Here is a 19,248-nt window from a genome sequence, read left to right as displayed (position 1 = left end):
CTAATATCAGATAGAAAAGTCCAATGGCTTGCATTGCCTTGCAAGCTCATAACCTTCTTCTTGAGGCTTCTTCCCCGAATTTCCTACCTTTTTTTATTCAAACTGTTTTTGAATTGATTCAAAATAAAAATTACCAAACAATTAGTTCTAAGACATTTAAATCAACGCCACGGCCAGTCGGCGTGGCCGACCGACCGGCCCCCAAAACCTTATTTTGCCTCCGGCCCCGTGGGATATTGCCCACCAGCCCCCGTGGCCAGTCCGCCCCTGTCGAGGAGTTTGAAAATTCAAAATAAAAATCGTAAACAGTTGTAATATAAATAATCAATGCATTCATCGCAATTCACGAAGAATGCAGTGGTAATCACGGTATTCACCAAAAAATCACCGGAATTCATTGGAATTCAAACAGGAATCACGAGTAATCTGCGGCAGTAACGGGAAACCTGTGTAAAGATTATGGAAATCACCTAAAATAATCGTAATCACGGAAATCAAGGAATTCATTCAGTAATCAACGAAATTGACATAAAAATTCAGAAATCAGAAATCAGGTGTACAAAATTTTGGCGAATGACTAGGGTACAGTTGACAATACAATACCGCGAAGTAACGCCATTGTTTTCGTGTGTTTTGCATTAAAAACGATGTGAAATTTTTAAAATCCATTCCATGAGAAATCCAAAAACTGAACATAAGATTCCAAAAAGGTACACACTGAAAATCGGTGATAGGAATCTCAGGCTTAATCCTTTCGCGTCTTGTACATATTCTTTTCCAGCATGAACAACTTCTCGGTGACCAAAAAAAACCTTTCTGTTTACGAGTTCCAGTTGTCGAGTTTCCATTAGTCGTGCAATGCTATCAACAAGTAAATGCTTATTAAACAAGACGGCCCAAGGGCTCGTAATAGTAGCCATATCGTACGAGTGGATAGCCCCTCTATACCTTACCCTAATGAGTGAATAGCGCTATCTTTTTCTATGCTTAATTGATTTACCGTGCATAAAATCAGAGTTCCCTACTCTAAACAGTGATTAAATTATAACCGTATAAATTTACTTGTGCTGTAATTCTAATATTCCGGCGAATCGAAGAACAGATAGTTTTTAGTGATAATCCCCTCGATGAGTTTACAACATAGACTTATGCCGATGCACACTTATCGCATCTTATAAATTTCTAACAAGGACTTATGCCCAGAAACTTTTGAAAGAGAAAGTTCAGTTATAGTGATTACGCATTTTAGTGATTATCCCCTCGAATTACCTTTAGCAATGCTAAAATGACAAACATATAACGCTCATTTAACACTATGTTAGCTCTATCTAAACCCACATTTGAATTAACCGCCAAAACGTTCCAGTCAAACATAACATAGATGACGATAGCTACCGAACGAGAACGAAACACATGAGGAGCGAAACGAATTACTCGGGGCCTATCGAGTCTCTAAGGTTCAGTGGTTAGAGTGTTTGTCTACTACGCCAGCGACCCGGGTTCGATTCCCGGGTCCGACCTGAAAAAATTTTAATTAAAATTAAATCTCTAACCGAGCCCAGTAACCCCTATGGGTGGGTTGTGGTAATATAAAGTTCCTTTTAAGCTAAAATCTGACGATAACGATAGCGAAAACTCCGGCCACTACTGTTACTACTACTACTACTACTACGGCTCGGGTCAAACTAAGAGCCTATCGTATACTACGATATGGCTAAAAACAATTTGGGAAACCAAATTGAACCTCTCCGAGTCAAGACGCAATTAAGAGGTTTTCCTTAAGTAATTATATAAATATAATTGATATTAATTATTTTAATCGGCAGTAATTTAGTTTAATAATAGTTAAACCGTTTAAAGAAACTTTATTCCTAAAATAATTTTAAGCATAGCTATTGTAGACGTTTGAATTCAGGCGTATGCCTCTTTAACAATTTTTGGAAATTAAGGGTATATAAGGCGATACCGCGATTGTATACTATAAATGATAAGAAAACCCGCAATTACATGAACCTTTGGTGGAAGCCTTGCCATTGGGTGGCTAGACGTTTCTCGTAACCCTAGCCGATCGCAGCGTACTTTCTAATCCTAAAGATTGGAGTAGAATCCTAAATTGCATCCTGCGAACACGTTTGCTCCGACAGACACACACACGGATAAGTCTAGTGTAATGCCTTTCCGTGACGACATCGTAACTCAAAGTGGTAACTAGGAGCGCAATATTCGGACCGCATTAGCAGAAAGCAATATTGGATTCTACTCCATTATCAACGTACGGGTTACGAGAAACGTCTAGCCTCCCAATGGCAGTACTTCCACCGAAGGTTCACGCAATTGTACTAATTCTTATCCCTTATCGGCTAACTTATATACCCTAAATTTCCCAAGAGGCATACGCTAGAATTCAAACGTCAACAATAGCTATGTTTAAAATTATTTTGAGAATAACGTTTTTTTAACACTACCACTACTTAACCAGAACTAAGGTAAATTACTGACAATTAAAATTTTCAATATCAATTATATATATTTAACTAGCTGTTACCCGCGGCGTCAAAATGATATAAAGAATGGGTAGATTTAATGGTGACTAATATTTTTGTAGCACCCTAGGAGAGAAGGCACTCGGCGTTGCCCGTCAGCCCGTCGGGACATTTTTTATTACTTTTCGTGCGGACATTATTCCATAAAGAAGGGCTTTTAAGTTTTTGGACGCCATTTAAAAAGATGGCAACAAATCGAACCCAAAAGACCATTCAGCTCGTCTAGAGGTTAAAGGAAACCAGTGCATTAAATATTTGCGAAATCGGTTGAAACGCGCGGAATTTGTTGCATAGAAAAGATTTTTTGCATTTCTGGGCGCCATTTATTAAGATGGCGGCGGATTGGAAAAATCTTTCTTAGCAAGTAGTAGTACTTACGAATAACGTTCCTGCAAATTTTCAGCCTTAAAGGAATAGCGGTTTGGGCTGGGCGTTAATTATCAGTCAGTCAGTCAGGACTTTGATTTATAACAGATTATTTAAGAAAACTTCTTCAATGGGTAGATAATCCTTGTCTTCACTCAGTGACGTTAACTTTGGTTTCCCAAATAGTTTTTAAATAGCAGTAGCGCGTGAAGTAATACTTTACACTAAAGATTGATCATGAACTTACATATATTTCAGATTTTCACGGACGTGCACCGGCAGTTCTTTGTTGAATATTATGTGCATATCAATTATGTTGTAATCGATTTCTCCTACGTGTAACAACCTTTTCTGTTTAACCAAAATTGGAGCATACTTTTGGAGTAAGAAATCAATTTGGATCCTTGGATAAAATATAACAGTCTTTAATTTGTAGGTCAATTTCTGCGCTAACGATCTGTCAACATAATGTCCGTTTAAATCCATTCTCTTTCGAAGCTTAATGTATCTTGCATCTGGTGATTTCTAAAAGAGAATGAGAAGCTTCGTTTGAAAAACCTCTGATTTATATAGCAAAAGATAGAATTAATTTCTGTGAATTCAAAAATATCAAGCTTTAAATTCTCCGATTTCCGGTTATTTGGCCGCAATATGCATTTGAAAAGGCTTTATATGAAATTATTTGAAATACACTTTTTATGAAAGGCTAAAACGTTTCCTGTATTCCGACGTCTCAGATATATTTTTCACGTCAGATGGTGCTATCAGACCCAGAGTTTAGACTGGCGAGAAGCTCGAGCCGCGCATAGGATTCCCGCGCTTTTTTTCCTCACGTCATAGTGATGTCATAAAAGACAAAATTGTTGATATATCGAAACTGCATAATTTTTTGTGATTTTTCAATGGATTTTAAAAATAGAAACTTCGGTTCAATTATATTAAAAACTTGATATTTTGAACGAAGAGACTCGAAAGTGTAACATAATACCACTTTCGTGGTAAAATATGATATGAAATTGTAAATTCGCATACCCTTTAAGTAAATGAATAATGAAAATTTGCAAAAGAAAGTTATCGTGCTTTTGTATTGTTACTCTTAATGACCATACCTTCACCATGTTCTTAAACGGTCCCTTATAGAAGTAGTATATAAATGAGAGAACGGGATGGGTATGAATTTTCCATAGAGATAACATGGGGTATGATACCCTATGGGAAAATTAACATTGGGTATGAAAATTCGACGGTCTCGAATGTTTCCGAAGCGGTTGTTTTGTGCACCTTGGACGGCACGGAGAGTACGTAAGTTTCACGGTAAAATGAGGAAAGAGCGGGACGGGTTAGTAATAACATTGAGGGAAAATTAACATTGGGTATGAAAATTCGACGGTCTCGAATTTCTCCGAAGCGGCTGTTTTGTGTACCTTGGACGGCACGGAGAGTACGTAAGTTTCACGGTAAAATGAGAACAGAGCGGGACGGGTTAATAATAACGTTGGGTGTATAATCTCGTCTCGATTTGTCTGAATCGTCTCTCTTGGAAGGCAAGGAGAGAGCGAGCTCTAGTTTCGTTACGATGAGAGAACTCGAGGTTTGGAATTTCATAAATTGTTTATGCGTGCATTTCACCCATACGAGACAGTTGTCTGCGGCGGTGGTGTTTTTTTTTAATTAGATAAATCGGATTATAGGAGAGAAGAATATTAAGCTAAATTTTGACGGTCTTTGAACGAATCGCGTACGGTTGGATATAAGAGATGGGGAAAGTTGGGTATACGTACAGGGTGGATGAGGGATATACCCTATGGAATATTACCATAGGTATATACATATATATACATATTATATGGATTATAGTATTTTTAAGGTACAGTTTTCAAATAATTTCTTGTTTAGCCGAGCATAGAAACGGTTTAAAAATAAGAAATACTTTTGTGGTCTTCAAAAATGTATCCTATTCTCCACGTGGATTTATAAACATCAAGATTATGTAAATTCTTTATTGGTAAATGAATAAAAATCAAAAGCTCATCTGGTTTCACTCTTATTTCGACTCAAATTTAAAAAAAATCGATTCCCCCCACCGGGGGGTAGGAAATATGACTTCACGGTTTTAAGGTTTATTTACACCTTCAGAAAAATAAAATCCTCTCACAATAGGGTGAAAATCTTTGCAGTTTTCCAGTACATATTAACCCTTATACCTTTCCCAGGAGCTCTAATAACATTATTGTTTTTCACACCGAAGATAATGGGTGGAATTCAATATTGAATTTTGTACCTTAGTAGTTTCATGGGAATTGATGAAAATTGGAATCTATTTATGAACTTTGCGTTTTCGAATAAGCAGTCAATACTCTAGGAATTGCGACCCCCACCCTTATTTAAGATAGTATATATACCGACCTTACGGTATCTAAAATTATATTCATCAATCTTCATTGTGAATAATGTCCACCACAGGCAGCTCTAGCTCTCAGTTAAATAAAAATGTTACCGTTGCCGTAATTCGGTACACGGCGACTTTAGGTCCCATTCCCGGGCGTCCGGATTTGCCACTATTCGACTTTCGCCTTTTTGAGGTGACGGTTCGCAAAACCCATAATGGGTTTTGGGTGGATTTCCGCCCAAACCCATTAAACAACACGATTGATATCCACCTTTGCTATCATCAGAGGTGGATTAGGGGAAGTTATGAACGAGCCATAGGGCTCACTGTGGGGGCATTTTATTTACGAGAGAGAGGAAGAGGAACGGCTGGGTGGGTTAAAATTCCTCCCCTCTATCAACGGAGTAAGATTAAGGTCTCTACCTGGTGGATGTTAAGAGAAGTAACACGGGAAATTGAGAAAATGGCCTCCGAAGTTAAGCTTGAAAACTCTTCGCGACCTATTATGAGTATTGACAGCTCTAAAAGTTATGAAGAAGTATCAACTCAATGTAATTTTTATTTAATGGTCAAACAAAATATGAGAAATAAGTCTGTAGGTTGTAACATAGATAAAAATCCGACAAAAAGTAGCGAAAAATCGGAAAAGATAGCTAAGCCTTTGCCGCGCTTTAAATCAGTTTCAACCCAGTGCTTGACTTCAATAAACCCTGTCACAATACCACCAAAGAAATCGGATGTTAAACGGAAAGGTATTTACCCTGCTTTGGAACTTAAAAAATGGGCCACCAACGCTACTCTAGTTTCAGAGGAAGTCACAAAATAGCTGAGATCATTTTTTAATTGTTCTATTAACTTCTTAATAATGGGAAAGTCCGCGCCTCCCGACGATTGTTCCATTTCTAACTATAAACGACTCTTGACTGAGTAAGCCTTGTACATCATACACTAAAGCAGACGCTATTTTCAATCCGTTAGGTGGCGATATCGTTACCCTGCTATCCTCGCGAATTCTCTCTCATTTTTGGGGGGGCTTAAAAATAAACAGTAGCTCTATGTTCCCCCATCGCTTTTATGAAGCATTTGCCCATCCAGAAATTCGGCCTCTTTCGTAACTTCCCCTAATCCACCTCTGCTATCATCCAAACATCGCAAACATTCGACGAAAGCTTGGTGGATTGAACCAACTGATACGGGTACGTTTCTGTATAGGCCTTTAATTTTAGGTTTCAAAATTGAATTATCAATTTTTATTAATATTCAAGGTTGAGAAAGTGGACCGAAGCATCACCGATGAAGAAGACTCGTGGGTTAACTTGATACACTCTGCCCTTAACGCCCCACAGTCGTCAACTCCCCAGCTCCCGTCTACTATCCCAATTGCAGCGTCAGAACCAGTTCCATCCACATCATCATCTACCTCTGCACTATCTTTCACGACACCTTCATCATCTACCACTGCACTATCTATCACGACACCTTCATCACCTCAACTTGCGGAGAAGCGAAGGAAGAGAAGCACAGCGACGGAAAAATCTAATAAAAAGAGACCGAAGAGAGTAGAATTCAATGATGAATTGGAGAATCTAATCGCTTTACAAAATATAGTAGACGAAGCCTTATTAAACTAAATGATAAATAAAAGTCATGTTTAAAGCTTGAAATAATAATAATAAAAAATAATAATATTTATATTGAAATATTATTATTTTTTAAAAATTTTTTTGGTTAAAATGATAAATAAAGACTTGTTTAAAGTCTGAAATAAAAATAATTAAAAAAATAATATTTCAATATGTATTGGTTAAAATGATAAATAAAGACTTGTTTAAAGCCTGAAATAATAATAATAATAAAAAAAATAATATTTCAATATTTATTGGTTAGTCTCATTTACACTAATACATAATTGCATACTTTAAATATCCGACTCATATTACTCAGACCAGGAGGGCGTTAGAATAACGTTGGGTGTATAATCTCGTCTCGATTTGTCTGAATCGTCTCTCTTGGAAGGCAAGGAGAGAGCGAGCTCTAGTTTCGTTACGATGAGAGAACTCGAGGTTTTAATTAAGCTAAATTTTGACGGTCTTTGAACAATCTGCGTACGGTGGGATATAAGAGATCGGGAAAGTTGGGTGATAGAAGAAACATGAGGCATGGATGAGGGATATACCCTATGGAATAATACCATAGGTTTATACACCCTTTAGCATGTATATACATATTATATGGATTATAGTATTATTAAGTTACAGTTTTCAAGGAATTTATACAGTATATCTATAAGCTATATTTTTAATAACGAATTATTATATAATGGGTGATGCTACCCATTTAATTTCATTCCTAATCCGTATCTGGTTTCGAACACATCTCGGAAAACAACTAAAAATGTAAGCGATAATCGTATTAAGGTTTTTCTGAGTGAGTCGTTACAAATGTATGTTATAAAATAAAGGTTGGAAGGAAACTCCTGCATAGTTGAAGCGAACTTTATGAGAGCCAACAACCAATATGTCCTTAAAGAATTGGCGTTTCTCGTTATTAAAACGGGTGAAAGTGATGTTTACACATTTAGGTCACCTTTCCCCTACAACAAGTTAAACGTGAAAGACAAGGCTATAAACTCCTGGATCTCCAGACATATTTGCGGGATGCTATGGGACGAGGGTGAATACGAATTGGACGAATTATCTGGAATCGTCGCGTCCATATCGAAGAAAGCACCAATCCTTTACACTAAGGGGCTAGAAAAACAAGTATATCTTTCTGAACTTTTTGGAAAAACAATAATAAACGTCGAAGAATTAGGGTGCCCCAAGTACAAAGACTTGTTGAATCCCTGTTCAATTGAGTGTAAATATCACTCTGATAATAACAAGATGGCCCCGGCCAGATTATACTTTTGCGCGCCCTCTATTGGCTGGAACTGGTATGATTCCGGCAAATATTTTTGGCGGTATTCTCTTTTTCCTTATCAAATATCCTTTCGATTATGAACAAAATCATTTTAGTATGACTTTGGTTTAATATAAACATCACTGATCATTTTGACCTTAAAATAAAATCTTTTACAAAAACAATTACAGTTTTTTTTATATTATACAAACTTTTTTGAATTAGTATTCACAATAAAATCTTTCTAGTGCGGTTTGATAAACTTAGTGATAGTTTCGACAAAGCACTTTCAACAGTTATTTAAGGTTACAATTTTTTATAAACAAACATGATAATTTGTAGATTAAATTATAAGCATTAGTATTCGCAACAAAATCGTTCTATTAACGTCTGATTTATAAACAAACATGATAATTTGTAGATTAAATTATAAGCATTAGTATTCGCAACAAAATCGTTCTATTAACGTCTGATTACTCAAATAACCCTTAATAATAAATTGGACCAGGCAGTTTGTAAGGTTCTTTTCACATACAATTTTTGACAAACCAAAATTATTATTTGAAGTTTAAATTTGCCTGTAAGCATTCTTAATCTCTTATTTAATTATCTGTTGATTTTAACTTATAATAAGAGTAATCAATTACTTACCATGACTAATCTTAATAGTTTCTTAAATAAATAAAATACGTTGCCGTTGAAAATGTAGCGATTTTTGGGGTACCATTAATAAAGGTATGAGAATTTGGGAAATAACACTTCGCCACAAAAAGGTTTATACAAATTAGTGCTGGTCCGGGTCATGTTAAAGGGGGAGAATTAAATTAAATAGGAGTTGGTCAGTTTGTCTAGGGGAATTTTGAATAGGTTCATAATAAGAAACAATATTGAGAGTTACCAAAAAAAATGTTTAATCATTACTAAATACTAATTAATTAACGATAGCAAAGTAATTAAACTTGGTCATGACCTTTGTACTAAGTACAACTAATACAAAACAAGACAAAACAAATAATTAATATTGTGCGCGATAGATTGGAATAAACAGAAAAACATCTTAATAAAATAACGGCCAACGTTACGTGTCCTTTTGGCAGGAGTAGTTCATGTTCGCGGCGGATGTCCGAAACACCACAGCATCGCGAGAGTCCGGTTTAAGAGTTATTCGCTCGTCCGGCTCGAATTATGCGGAATTAACGTTTGATGTCATCAGGAGGCGGGCGCCCAACGCGGCGGATAAATTTAATTGTGAATAGCCGTATAGGCTATCGAGCCTTTTTGGCGGGTGAGGGTTATAGTTTTAACCTCCGAAGAAAAGACTTAGCGGTTTTAGCATTTAACCGACATTACGTTTTAGCGCGGAGTCGACACGGTACCATCTTCTCCGTAGGTAGTTAAGTTAGGTTCTGGTCTCTGGTTAAAGTTCTTTCTTTTTCGTTAACCATGAACTTCGAGGTAGGGCTTTCCCACGAGAGAATAGCTACTCTTGGCTTTTAAGTCCTTTGATGGACATGGTGCCAAAGGTTCGTTACCTTATATTTTAGTTCGGCGACATCGTTCCCGCACATGTGCCTTCCGATCTTTTTCGTTCTAGAACCCATTACGGCGGGCCGATACTTTCATTCGCGCACAAAGGATGACAGATACTATTTACAACTTAACGATAGGCAATATATATACACACACTATAACATATACAATATATACACAATGACCTGAATTTTTGGTAACTCTCGGTAAAAATATTCAGGTGGGGCACTTAAAGATAAAGATCGAGGAGTTTCGAGGAATACCAGATAAAAACTTGGGGGGTGCTTAGCGTGATTGGGAAGGGTTGGTAATTGCTTTGTAAATTCTCGTGGCCCTTGAGAATTTAAAGTTGTCGGTTCCTTTCTGACGATCTTTGACCAGCAATAGAATCGCGCAGAAAGGTTCCAAGAAAAAGATACAATTATAGGAATACGACTAAAGGGGTCATGAAATGGTAGAAAATATCAGTTTTAGGGAAATGGCTAAATTTTATCGTTACAACTAGCCACCCAAGTATTGTTCTAAATGCTATAAATAAATTTAAATCTAATTCCACACGCGAAAAAGGGCGGAAAGGCACCCAGCCAGCCTGCCAGCAAGGGTCAGGCCAATACTTTTGCAACTGGAAGCGCAAAAGCAAAAACCCAAATAATATCATATGAAGTTCAAGTATCATTTTTTTTCACTTGTTGATAAATAATATCAATGCCAAAATTGTAAATTCAGTATTCAATCCACAGTATATTTAGATCTAATGGTCCAAATGTAATGAAACTTTAATGAGAGATGTGCTGCAATGTATTATATCTAAAAAAATGGTTGAAAACTTTCAAATTAATTAGCTTTGTCAAAATGATAAATTAAGTACTTTCAGGCCCTTTCCAAGATTAAACATATCGCTTACACATGGCACTAAAAATCCTGTAACTAAACCAAATTACAGGCCATAAAGCTTACAACACACCTAAATGGGAAGGTTCAGAAGAGCCCTTGTGTTTCTACCAAGTAAACGTTACTATGTAAACGCAACGCAATTTTAGTTCAAAACTGTATTTATTGGAAATATTAGTTATTTTGAAAAACAATGAAGAGTAGAAAAATCATGATTAAGAAACTAACTGTAAGGGTGGGGGAAAAGTATCACAATATCAGTTACTGTTGGTAAAAAAACCAGGATTTACTTGAGATATAGTTTTAAATTATACTTGGTTGTCAAGGAGGTCCAAGAAGAAAAAAGCTTCCTCGCAGCGGTACTCTGCTTTTCGATGACATTCTGAAGCTTCTTGCGAGGTAGACCTTACATTTTAATGCAATAATTTTTTATCAGTATCATTTGGTAACGAACGCAGAACGTTCCCATTATATGTTATCAGGGATAGATAGACTTTTTTAAGACGGAATAAACAATGTTTGGCCTTTACTTCAGTCCGACTCATAGACGAGTATGTAGTCCCTTCCTTCAACACGTAACCAAAAAATTAAATTATCTTATTGGCTCACAAAAACTACGTATTGGTGACGTTGCTGACGGGGAGGGCCAAAAATACGTAATTCCTGTTTACCTCTGTCGCTATGACTACGACCCCTCTTGCGTTGTACCATAGCCCACTCGATCACGCGCGTCACGACGCAAGCTGCTCGCGCTATAACTATAGAGCGCGGATCGAGTGGGCTATGGTTGTACATATAAGCGTCTTCACGGGGGTTCAAAATGGAGCCGTCTAAATGCGAGGGTCTGGTAATTATTCGGGAATTGTTTTTAATAGCAATTAAGAAGGTAGTTAGTGAATTTGGTGCCGGTGTTTTGGATTTGGAGTACATCTGTAAAGGTGAAAAGTGTTCGCTAATTCTTTAGCTTATCTAATCCCAAAACCTAAATTCCCAAATTAAATGTACAGGTATAGTTAACCTCAAAAATGTGTCTGTCTAGAAGCACTTGCAAGTTAATTTAATTAACTTACAATATAAATATATATTTATTTAATTAGAACACTTACAGAGATGGTTATATCATAAACTTGCTTAGTTACAGAGGTTTCCCTGATACACTCTCCAGAGACTACGGTATTAATTTCTTTTGGTTTACAAATCAAATATCTCTTACTTTAAAAAGGTGTTTAGTTTTTATTATATTTCAGACTTTCCGACGAGTACAATTCCTAAAATAATTTTTTAAACCTTCTAAAGCTAAAAACGCGACGTATTTTATAATTGTAGCGCTACCCGTTTTAAACTGCCTATCTACCATTCGCGAATTTCCCGCCAAGAGATTTCAATTCTCGGCATGTATATATGGCTGCGTTCAGTAACCGGCATCAAAAACATCGATGACTAAAAGATGACATCGATGTCTTACTGAACGGTTTTTCGCGTCTTTGGGCGTGACGTCATGATGCTCATCGGATGCCCATCAGAAAAATCAGCTGTGAGAGGAGGTTTTTTTGATGAGCATAGGATTCATGACGTAAATCTCGTCATTTTGCGCCGCGACAATTAAAATAATGTGGAATTGACAAATATTATCCTTTTGGATAATAATACTAAAAAGCAATATACGAGGGCAATATATTATTTCGGTAAAAAAATGGATTCTGACAGAATTTTGATTTAATTGATAAATTGAAGTACAATATCTTTGTAAATAGTTCGGATTTATTATTTAAGCATCTGCCGTAATGTTATCATAATATCGTCGCCATTAAGAAAAGCATCGATTACACAAAATTGTGCCGTTCAACAACTGCAACGTCATCATAACGTCAAAAGAACACCGATTTCATTTTCCCAAACATCGATATTTTTCCTGATGAGTGTTACTGAACGCAGCCTATATATATGTATGTATAGGCGCGCTACCATGGAAACGCGAGACTCGCCGCCTCGAACAAATTTCCCTCCTCCCTGCCCCAACTAAGCAAGACGTGAGAGGAACGCGCCGGCCGCCGACGTGAGAGAGATCCTAGGTTTAAGCAACATAACTCGTGCTTGTTAATAAGACTAGACGGCCGAGAGCGTAAAGGCGTCAATCCGTGGAGTGAAAGCTCTGTGCGTTGGTGTGTTCGAATCCCTTCGGGGATTTGGAAATTTACGAAATAAAGTAAATTGAAATTCAACTACCCAGCTCCATCTGTTCGCATTTTACTTGAGAATTTGAATTGCGCACGCGAAAAAAATGGGAAAAAGAGGGGGGAAAGGGGGAAAAAAGGCGCCCAGCGTTCCAGCAAGCATCAGGACAATACTTTCGCTGCTCTAAAGAGCGCAAAAGTAAAAATTGCGCATTATTCAAAGCGCACCAAATGAAACTATGGAATGCGTAATATTTATCTTACGAATAAAAGTATTTTTATTTAAACCAACTATGTTTTACTTATATCACAACATGGACTTTCTATACGGAAACCTATTGTCGTAATGGGAGTAGGAGTTTTATTACAAACGTACCTCAACGATTTAAATCTGATTCTTATTCCTTAATTTCAATATGGCGAAAATCAATTTAAAATTCTTCACTATGACGTACATGATGAAAGAAGTTCTTTATTACAATGAAATTATTAGACGATCGATTGTCTAAAAGCTGGAATAGTTTTGCGTAGCAAGAAGCAAGAAGCGTCACTTTATCGTAGATCATATTTCACGACTACAGAGGGTGTCGAACCTTTCACATATATAGAGAGGATTAGGGAGAGTAATGGGTATGAAATTTCATTAGTATATAAGATCAAGTCAGACCTAGCCAATTATCAGTCGCGACGAACAACTAGGCAATATGTTTTCATGCCCTTTATGCTCGAGAAAATTTTCTTTCAAGTTCCTTTTAAATCGCCACGTTCGTGAACAACATGGAAAAACAAAATATGTCTGCCATGTATGTAATAATAGTTTTGCCAGAAGGTACAGACTAATTCAGCATTCGCGAATTCATCGGAGTCGTCCAGTTTCCCCCACGCCTGGACCATCTCACCAAAATCCCATAGACCTCGACTTAGCCACCAACGACCAGATGGATGACTTTCTTCAAAACCTCGAAGAAGTCACGGTTCTCGAAGACGCCATCGTGAGTTCGCGATATACCCCGCAAACGAGTGAAACGGATCCAGAATTAATAATTAAAAAAATAAAATCATCATTAATTAAATACTTGGAAAACCATTTAAGTAAGAAGCGGGGTATAAAGTGGAACATTTTTTTACGTGTGAGATACGTTCGCGAACTGAACGACGGATCGGAAGTCGAAGCATTACCCTATTTCCGAAGCCGAACTCAAACTTCCTTACTATCACATTTAATATCTAACCAAATAGACTCGTGTGTGAAACAAATGGTACAGGCGATGGAGGAATTTCAAGATATGGGCAGTGGATGGACCATAGATCGTATCTTGTTTTTTCAAGTGGATATTATTAGATACATGCCACTGGTTGGTGGTACCTATATAGAGCTTCCCCCTGAACTGAATAATCCCGGAAAAGGACTCTTAAATATTAAAACTAATGATCAAAAGTGCTTCTTATGGTGTATTCTCGCGAAATTACATCCTCAACCTCCAAAATCTCATCGCGATGATCAAATAAAATACGTAGCTTTTGAAACGGAGTTAGACTGCACCGACATTTGTTTTCCATTTGAATTAAATCCACTCAAACTTAAAAGGTTTGAAAATAAAAACAATCTATCTATCAATGTTTTTGGTTACGAAAAAGAAGTTTTTCCTCTCCACGTCAGCGAAAATAAAGCTCCCGAGGATCGACAAATAGACCTACTTTATCTAAAATCCAAAGAAAAGCAACATTTTTGTCTAATTACTGATATTAGCCGACTATTAAGTCATTTCACTAACCATAACGGAAAAATTTACGTGTGCCGTTATTGTTTACATCGTTTCGCGGGAAAAAACTCAGAACGAAATCATAGAGAACACGTGAAAAACTGTAACGTGCACAGTCCACAACTCGTTAAAATGCCACACAAAAAACCCATCTTGAAATTTGAAAAAATTGATTGGCTTCAGAAGGTAGGAAGTCATTTGGAATTTCCATAAGTTCTTAGTCTTAATAAATTTATTTTCAGGTTCCATACGTCATATATGCGGATTTTGAATCTATAATTGACAAAATCCAGACTTGTTACCCAGATTCTTCAATCTCATCAACAACCAAACTTTCCGAGCACGTGGCGTGCGGTTTCAGTTACGTTGTAATAGGACCCGACGGAAAACCAAATGAGCCTGTAACATATAGCGGAACCGATGCCATAGACATTTTCTCGAAAGTTTGTTGATGGAGCGAGACAATATCACTGAATTATTAAAGGAAAATATTCCTATGGATCTGAGTCCAGCCGAGGAAGAATTATGTCGTAAAGCGACTCATTGTTACGTGTGTGAGGACGTCTTAACACAGGATGATCCGGGAGTCAGAGATCATTGCCATTATTCTGGTAATACGAACATAAATATACTGTTAATATCAATAAAAAATTAACTAATAATAATTTTTAGGGCGTATTCGTGGAGTCGCGCACAATTCTTGTAATTTAAAGTTGCGAGTAGGAAAGTTTACTCCTGTCATAATGCATAATTTGCCACGGTATGTTCTTGTTTTAACATTAAATATTAACTATAATAAACTATGTAAAATTTTCAGTTACGACGCCCATCTTATAATGCAAAGGATAGGGCTTCAAAAAGATGAGAACATTTCGTGTATCCCATCTAACAGTGAAACGTATATCAGTTTCACTTTCGGTCGTCTACGTTTCATCGATTCAATTCGTTTTATACCCGCTAGTCTAGAAACTTTAATTTCTAATTTGGCCATGGGGGGGTAAAGAAAAATTTCCTATCTTGAACTCTTTCTATCCCTCTCATCAAGTCCCGTATTTACTGAAAAAATTAACCTATCCCTACGACTATATGAGCAACGTAGAGAAGTTTCAAGAGGTCGAAACACATATCGGACGAGAGTTACGAAAATGCTCGTCAAGTGTGGGACATTTTTAACATCCAAAATCTAGGTATTATCTATGGAAGATTTCTAAAAGTAAAAGTGAAATTAATGGTGGATTATTAACAGGGGAACTCCACGATTTATACGTGCAGGTGGATACCCTTCAACTCGCCGACGTATTTGAAAGTTTCCGCGCTATGTGCGTAGAATACTACGGTCTGGATTGCGCGCATGCATACACCGGACCGGGATTTGCCTGGGAGTCCGCGCTTCATATGACCAAAGTGAAGTTGGAGTTACTTCTCGATATTGATATGCACTTGTTTATAGAACATGGTATTCGAGGAGGGGTTTCTATGATTAGCCATCGCTTCGCGGAAGCGAATAACCCGTACATCCCCGAAACCTACGACCCCGAGAATGAGAGTAATTACATCATGTACCTCGACGTTAACAACCTTTATGGTTTCGCCATGGTCGATTATCTACCCACGAGTAGATTCGCTTGGGTACCAGTCGAAGACCTCCTCGACTACGCTCATAAACACGTGCTTTCTCTATCAGACGAGTCTCCTTACGGTTTCATTTTGGAGGTTGACTTAGAATATCCCGCTGAACTTCATCACGAACATAACTGTTACCCTCTCGCACCCGAATCTCAAAGAATAAAAACGGAACAATTTTCTTCTTATTACAAACTGATGCTACAACGATTACACCTTCCGGAGAAAGACACCCTACCTAAACTAGTTCCCAATCTTTACAACAAAGAGCGATACGTAGTTCACTATCGCAATTTGAAATTCTACGTATCGAAAGGACTTAAACTCACGAAAGTTCACCGTATACTATCTTTCGACCAAAGCCCCTGGCTTCGCCCCTTCATAAATTTTAATACTGAAAAGCGGAAACTTGCCACCAATAGTTTTGAAAAAGATTTCTTCAAACTTTTGAACAACTCGTGTTTTGGTAAGCAAACCGCAACATAAATAGAAAAAAATGTTGCAATCTAATTTAATATATATATATATATAAAAGGTAAAACGATGGAGAACTTGAGAAACCGGATAGATTTTCATCTCGTACAAACACCCGAGCGAGCCATCAAGAAAGCGTCCTCTCCGGCATTTGAAAAATTTACGATTTTTCACAACGAACTCGTGGGTATCCATATGAAGAAGAAGTCGCTTACTTTGAACAGACCAATTTACACTGGATTCACCGTTTTGGATCTTTCGAAACTAACTATGTACGAGTTTCATTACGAGTACATGCGAAAGACCTACGGTGACAGCGCTCAGTTACTTTTCACGGACACGGACAGCCTCACGTATAATATACAAACGGACGACGTCTACTTAGACTTTCATAATTCATCCCATCTTTTCGATTTCTCGGGATATCCCGTGAATCACCCTCTTTACACTAACGTAAACAAAAAGGTTGTAGGAAAAATGAAAGATGAGATGGACGGAATTCCTATACGTGAGTTCGTTGGACTTCGTCCCAAAATGTATTCTATCCTCTCCGAAAAGGGGGAGAAAAAACCGCGAAAGGTGTTTGTAAAAGAGTAGTGAAAAAAATTATCCGACACTCTAGTTATCGGGACTGTCTCTTTAGTACTCGAGTTACGAGTAATTCTATGAAGCGGATAGTCAGTCAGAAACATCAGCTGTTTACTGTCTCCCAAAATAAAATGTCTCTCAATCCTTGTGATAATAAAAGATATATTTTGGGAGACGGCATTCGTACCCTATCACACGGTCACCACTGGATCAGCATTTTAAATAAATAAAATAATATTGTTAATATGAACTTATATTTAACGATTTTTTTAAATATATGAATATAGAATGTATTTTTCTGTAAATAAACTTTGAAAAACACTATAATTTATTGAAAATTTATTGAATATCTTGAATACATAAATTCTTTGATCATCTCATCATTTCGATTTTTATTTTTTGAAAATCTAGACACGATATTAAACATTTTAACACCCCTACATCTATTAAGAGCGAAATACACACAAAATCCTCCACACGTTCTACTAAGATTTCCTTGTAATTGTAACGAGTTAAAAGTCACAGTTTTACTATTTCTTTCGACAAAGTCATTAAAACGAAACATATCAGGTGGATTTCCGTACGAGTCGAGCATTTCGGTATTGGCATTTCTGGAGAAATACAAGGCTACCCAGTGCTGACCAGCACCGTTTGACGTATCGGCGTTCACGATATAAAGAGACGGAAAAGTCGTCACAAATTTTGGTAGTTGGTCAGCGGCAAACACACCCCGAAATAAATTTCTAGTGAACTTATCTTTCCCCAAAATTCTCGTTAGTTGTATCGTATCCATTCTAGTCGAAGATTACGGTTCGGTTTTTATCAATTTCAATCAAACTCTGGAATTCGGAGTATACAATAACGGCGATGGTTTCTTCTAGTCTCAAATTTCCATTTTTAACGAGATGAAAATGGGTGGCATTGTTCATTAAATCGGCCGTCAAATCAAAGACAAAAAGACAGTTTCCCCCAGGGTAATCGTCGCGGCTTATTTGATTTCCTTCGTCAATATTCCACTGACCCGTTTGAAGAAATAAATTAGCGTACGCTTGGATGTAGCTATGTTCTGCAAAGTTTGGCGTCAGCGGTTTATGTGGTACGCTACTGCCGTCGGCGAACAAACCAATGTGATTCACATCAACGGGTTGGAAATTATATGGTGACAATTTTAGATCACCCTAAAACGCACTTTGTTCGACCATCCCTATGACGACTCTATTCGGTTTCTGCCCATTAAATAAATGATCCTGCACGACGCTCATGTTGCCTTTTGGGATCGAAAACGAAGTAACTTCCGTGCGGGTAATTGGATATTTCGCTCTCGACATTTGTAACACCTTCGCGTGTGCAAGCGGGATTTCAGGTATCAATTTGACTTTCCTCAAATATAACGATGCCGCTTTAATGTTCAGTTTACATTTTACGTCAGAATGCAAGCCAAATTCGGTATTGGGCTTTCCAAAAACAAATTTTAAATCCACCAAGTTCAAAAGGTAGCGAGGTTGTTGGCAAATGTCTAAATGAAGAGCACCAATCATATCTATAGTTCCTTTTTGGGCGAACTTAGCTCTCTTCAAGAAACCCTTGTTATTCGCAAAATCGTTGAACTTGCACGGCGTGTCGCGGTTTCCTTTCACCATCCAGTATCTTTTTCAACGCCTTTACTATAGTATCTCCTTTCTTATCTTTCACCGGTTCAACGAAAGCGTGTTTGCTAAAAATATCTATACAAGGAAGTATATATCGATAGCCTTTGTTTTGTTTGGAAAGTTTCTGGAGGTCAATGAGGTCGGCTTGCCATTGATCGTCTATACCGTACGCGATGGTCTTATTTCGATTATATCGCCACCTGGTATTTTTATGTAGAGTATAGGTATCTTGCTTTTGTAAAAATTCCTTAACGTTTTTTGTCGTCACTTTGAGACCCTTCTCTTTAGCTGAACGATGCAATCCGCGAATACCAACGTACCCACCAGAGTCAGATACGTCATAATAAATATTTTCTA

General features: G+C 37.3%; 1 protein-coding gene across 1 annotated transcript; it reads left to right on the top strand.

Moving 5' to 3' along the window:
* Positions 1-9,305: 9,305 nt before the first annotated feature.
* LOC149661049 (uncharacterized) lies at positions 9,306-17,472 on the top strand. Its single transcript, XM_089843615.1, has 11 exons — positions 9,306-9,447; positions 9,655-9,722; positions 13,288-13,424; positions 13,612-14,743; positions 14,800-15,000; positions 15,042-15,168; positions 15,230-15,317; positions 15,375-15,554; positions 15,745-16,646; positions 16,716-17,162; positions 17,213-17,472. The coding sequence occupies exons 1-11, from the start codon at positions 9,306-9,308 to the stop codon at positions 17,470-17,472; spliced, it is 3,684 nt and encodes a 1,227-aa protein (XP_089699741.1).
* The last annotated feature ends 1,776 nt before the right edge of the window (positions 17,473-19,248 follow it).

The sequence above is a fragment of the Phalangium opilio genome, unplaced genomic scaffold (genome assembly GCF_054372755.1).
Source record: "Phalangium opilio isolate 3A_F unplaced genomic scaffold, DU_Popi_V2 ptg000070l_1, whole genome shotgun sequence".
Lineage (NCBI taxonomy): Eukaryota > Metazoa > Arthropoda > Arachnida > Opiliones > Phalangiidae > Phalangium > Phalangium opilio.
This window is presented reverse-complemented; position numbering and strand designations above follow the sequence as displayed.

What these genes read in the sequence shown, in the direction of transcription:
- LOC149661049 (XM_089843615.1), top strand. Translation starts at nt 9,306, where the DNA reads ATGTTCGCGGCGGATGTCCGAAACACCACAGCATCGCGAGAGTCCGGT. An exon ending in AGGATTAGGGAGAGTAATGG is followed by an intron (nt 13,425 to 13,611) that starts GTATGAAATTTC and finishes ATGTAATAATAG; the next exon opens with TTTTGCCAGAAGGTACAGAC. An exon ending in AAATTGATTGGCTTCAGAAG is followed by an intron (nt 14,744 to 14,799) that starts GTAGGAAGTCAT and finishes ATTTATTTTCAG; the next exon opens with GTTCCATACGTCATATATGC.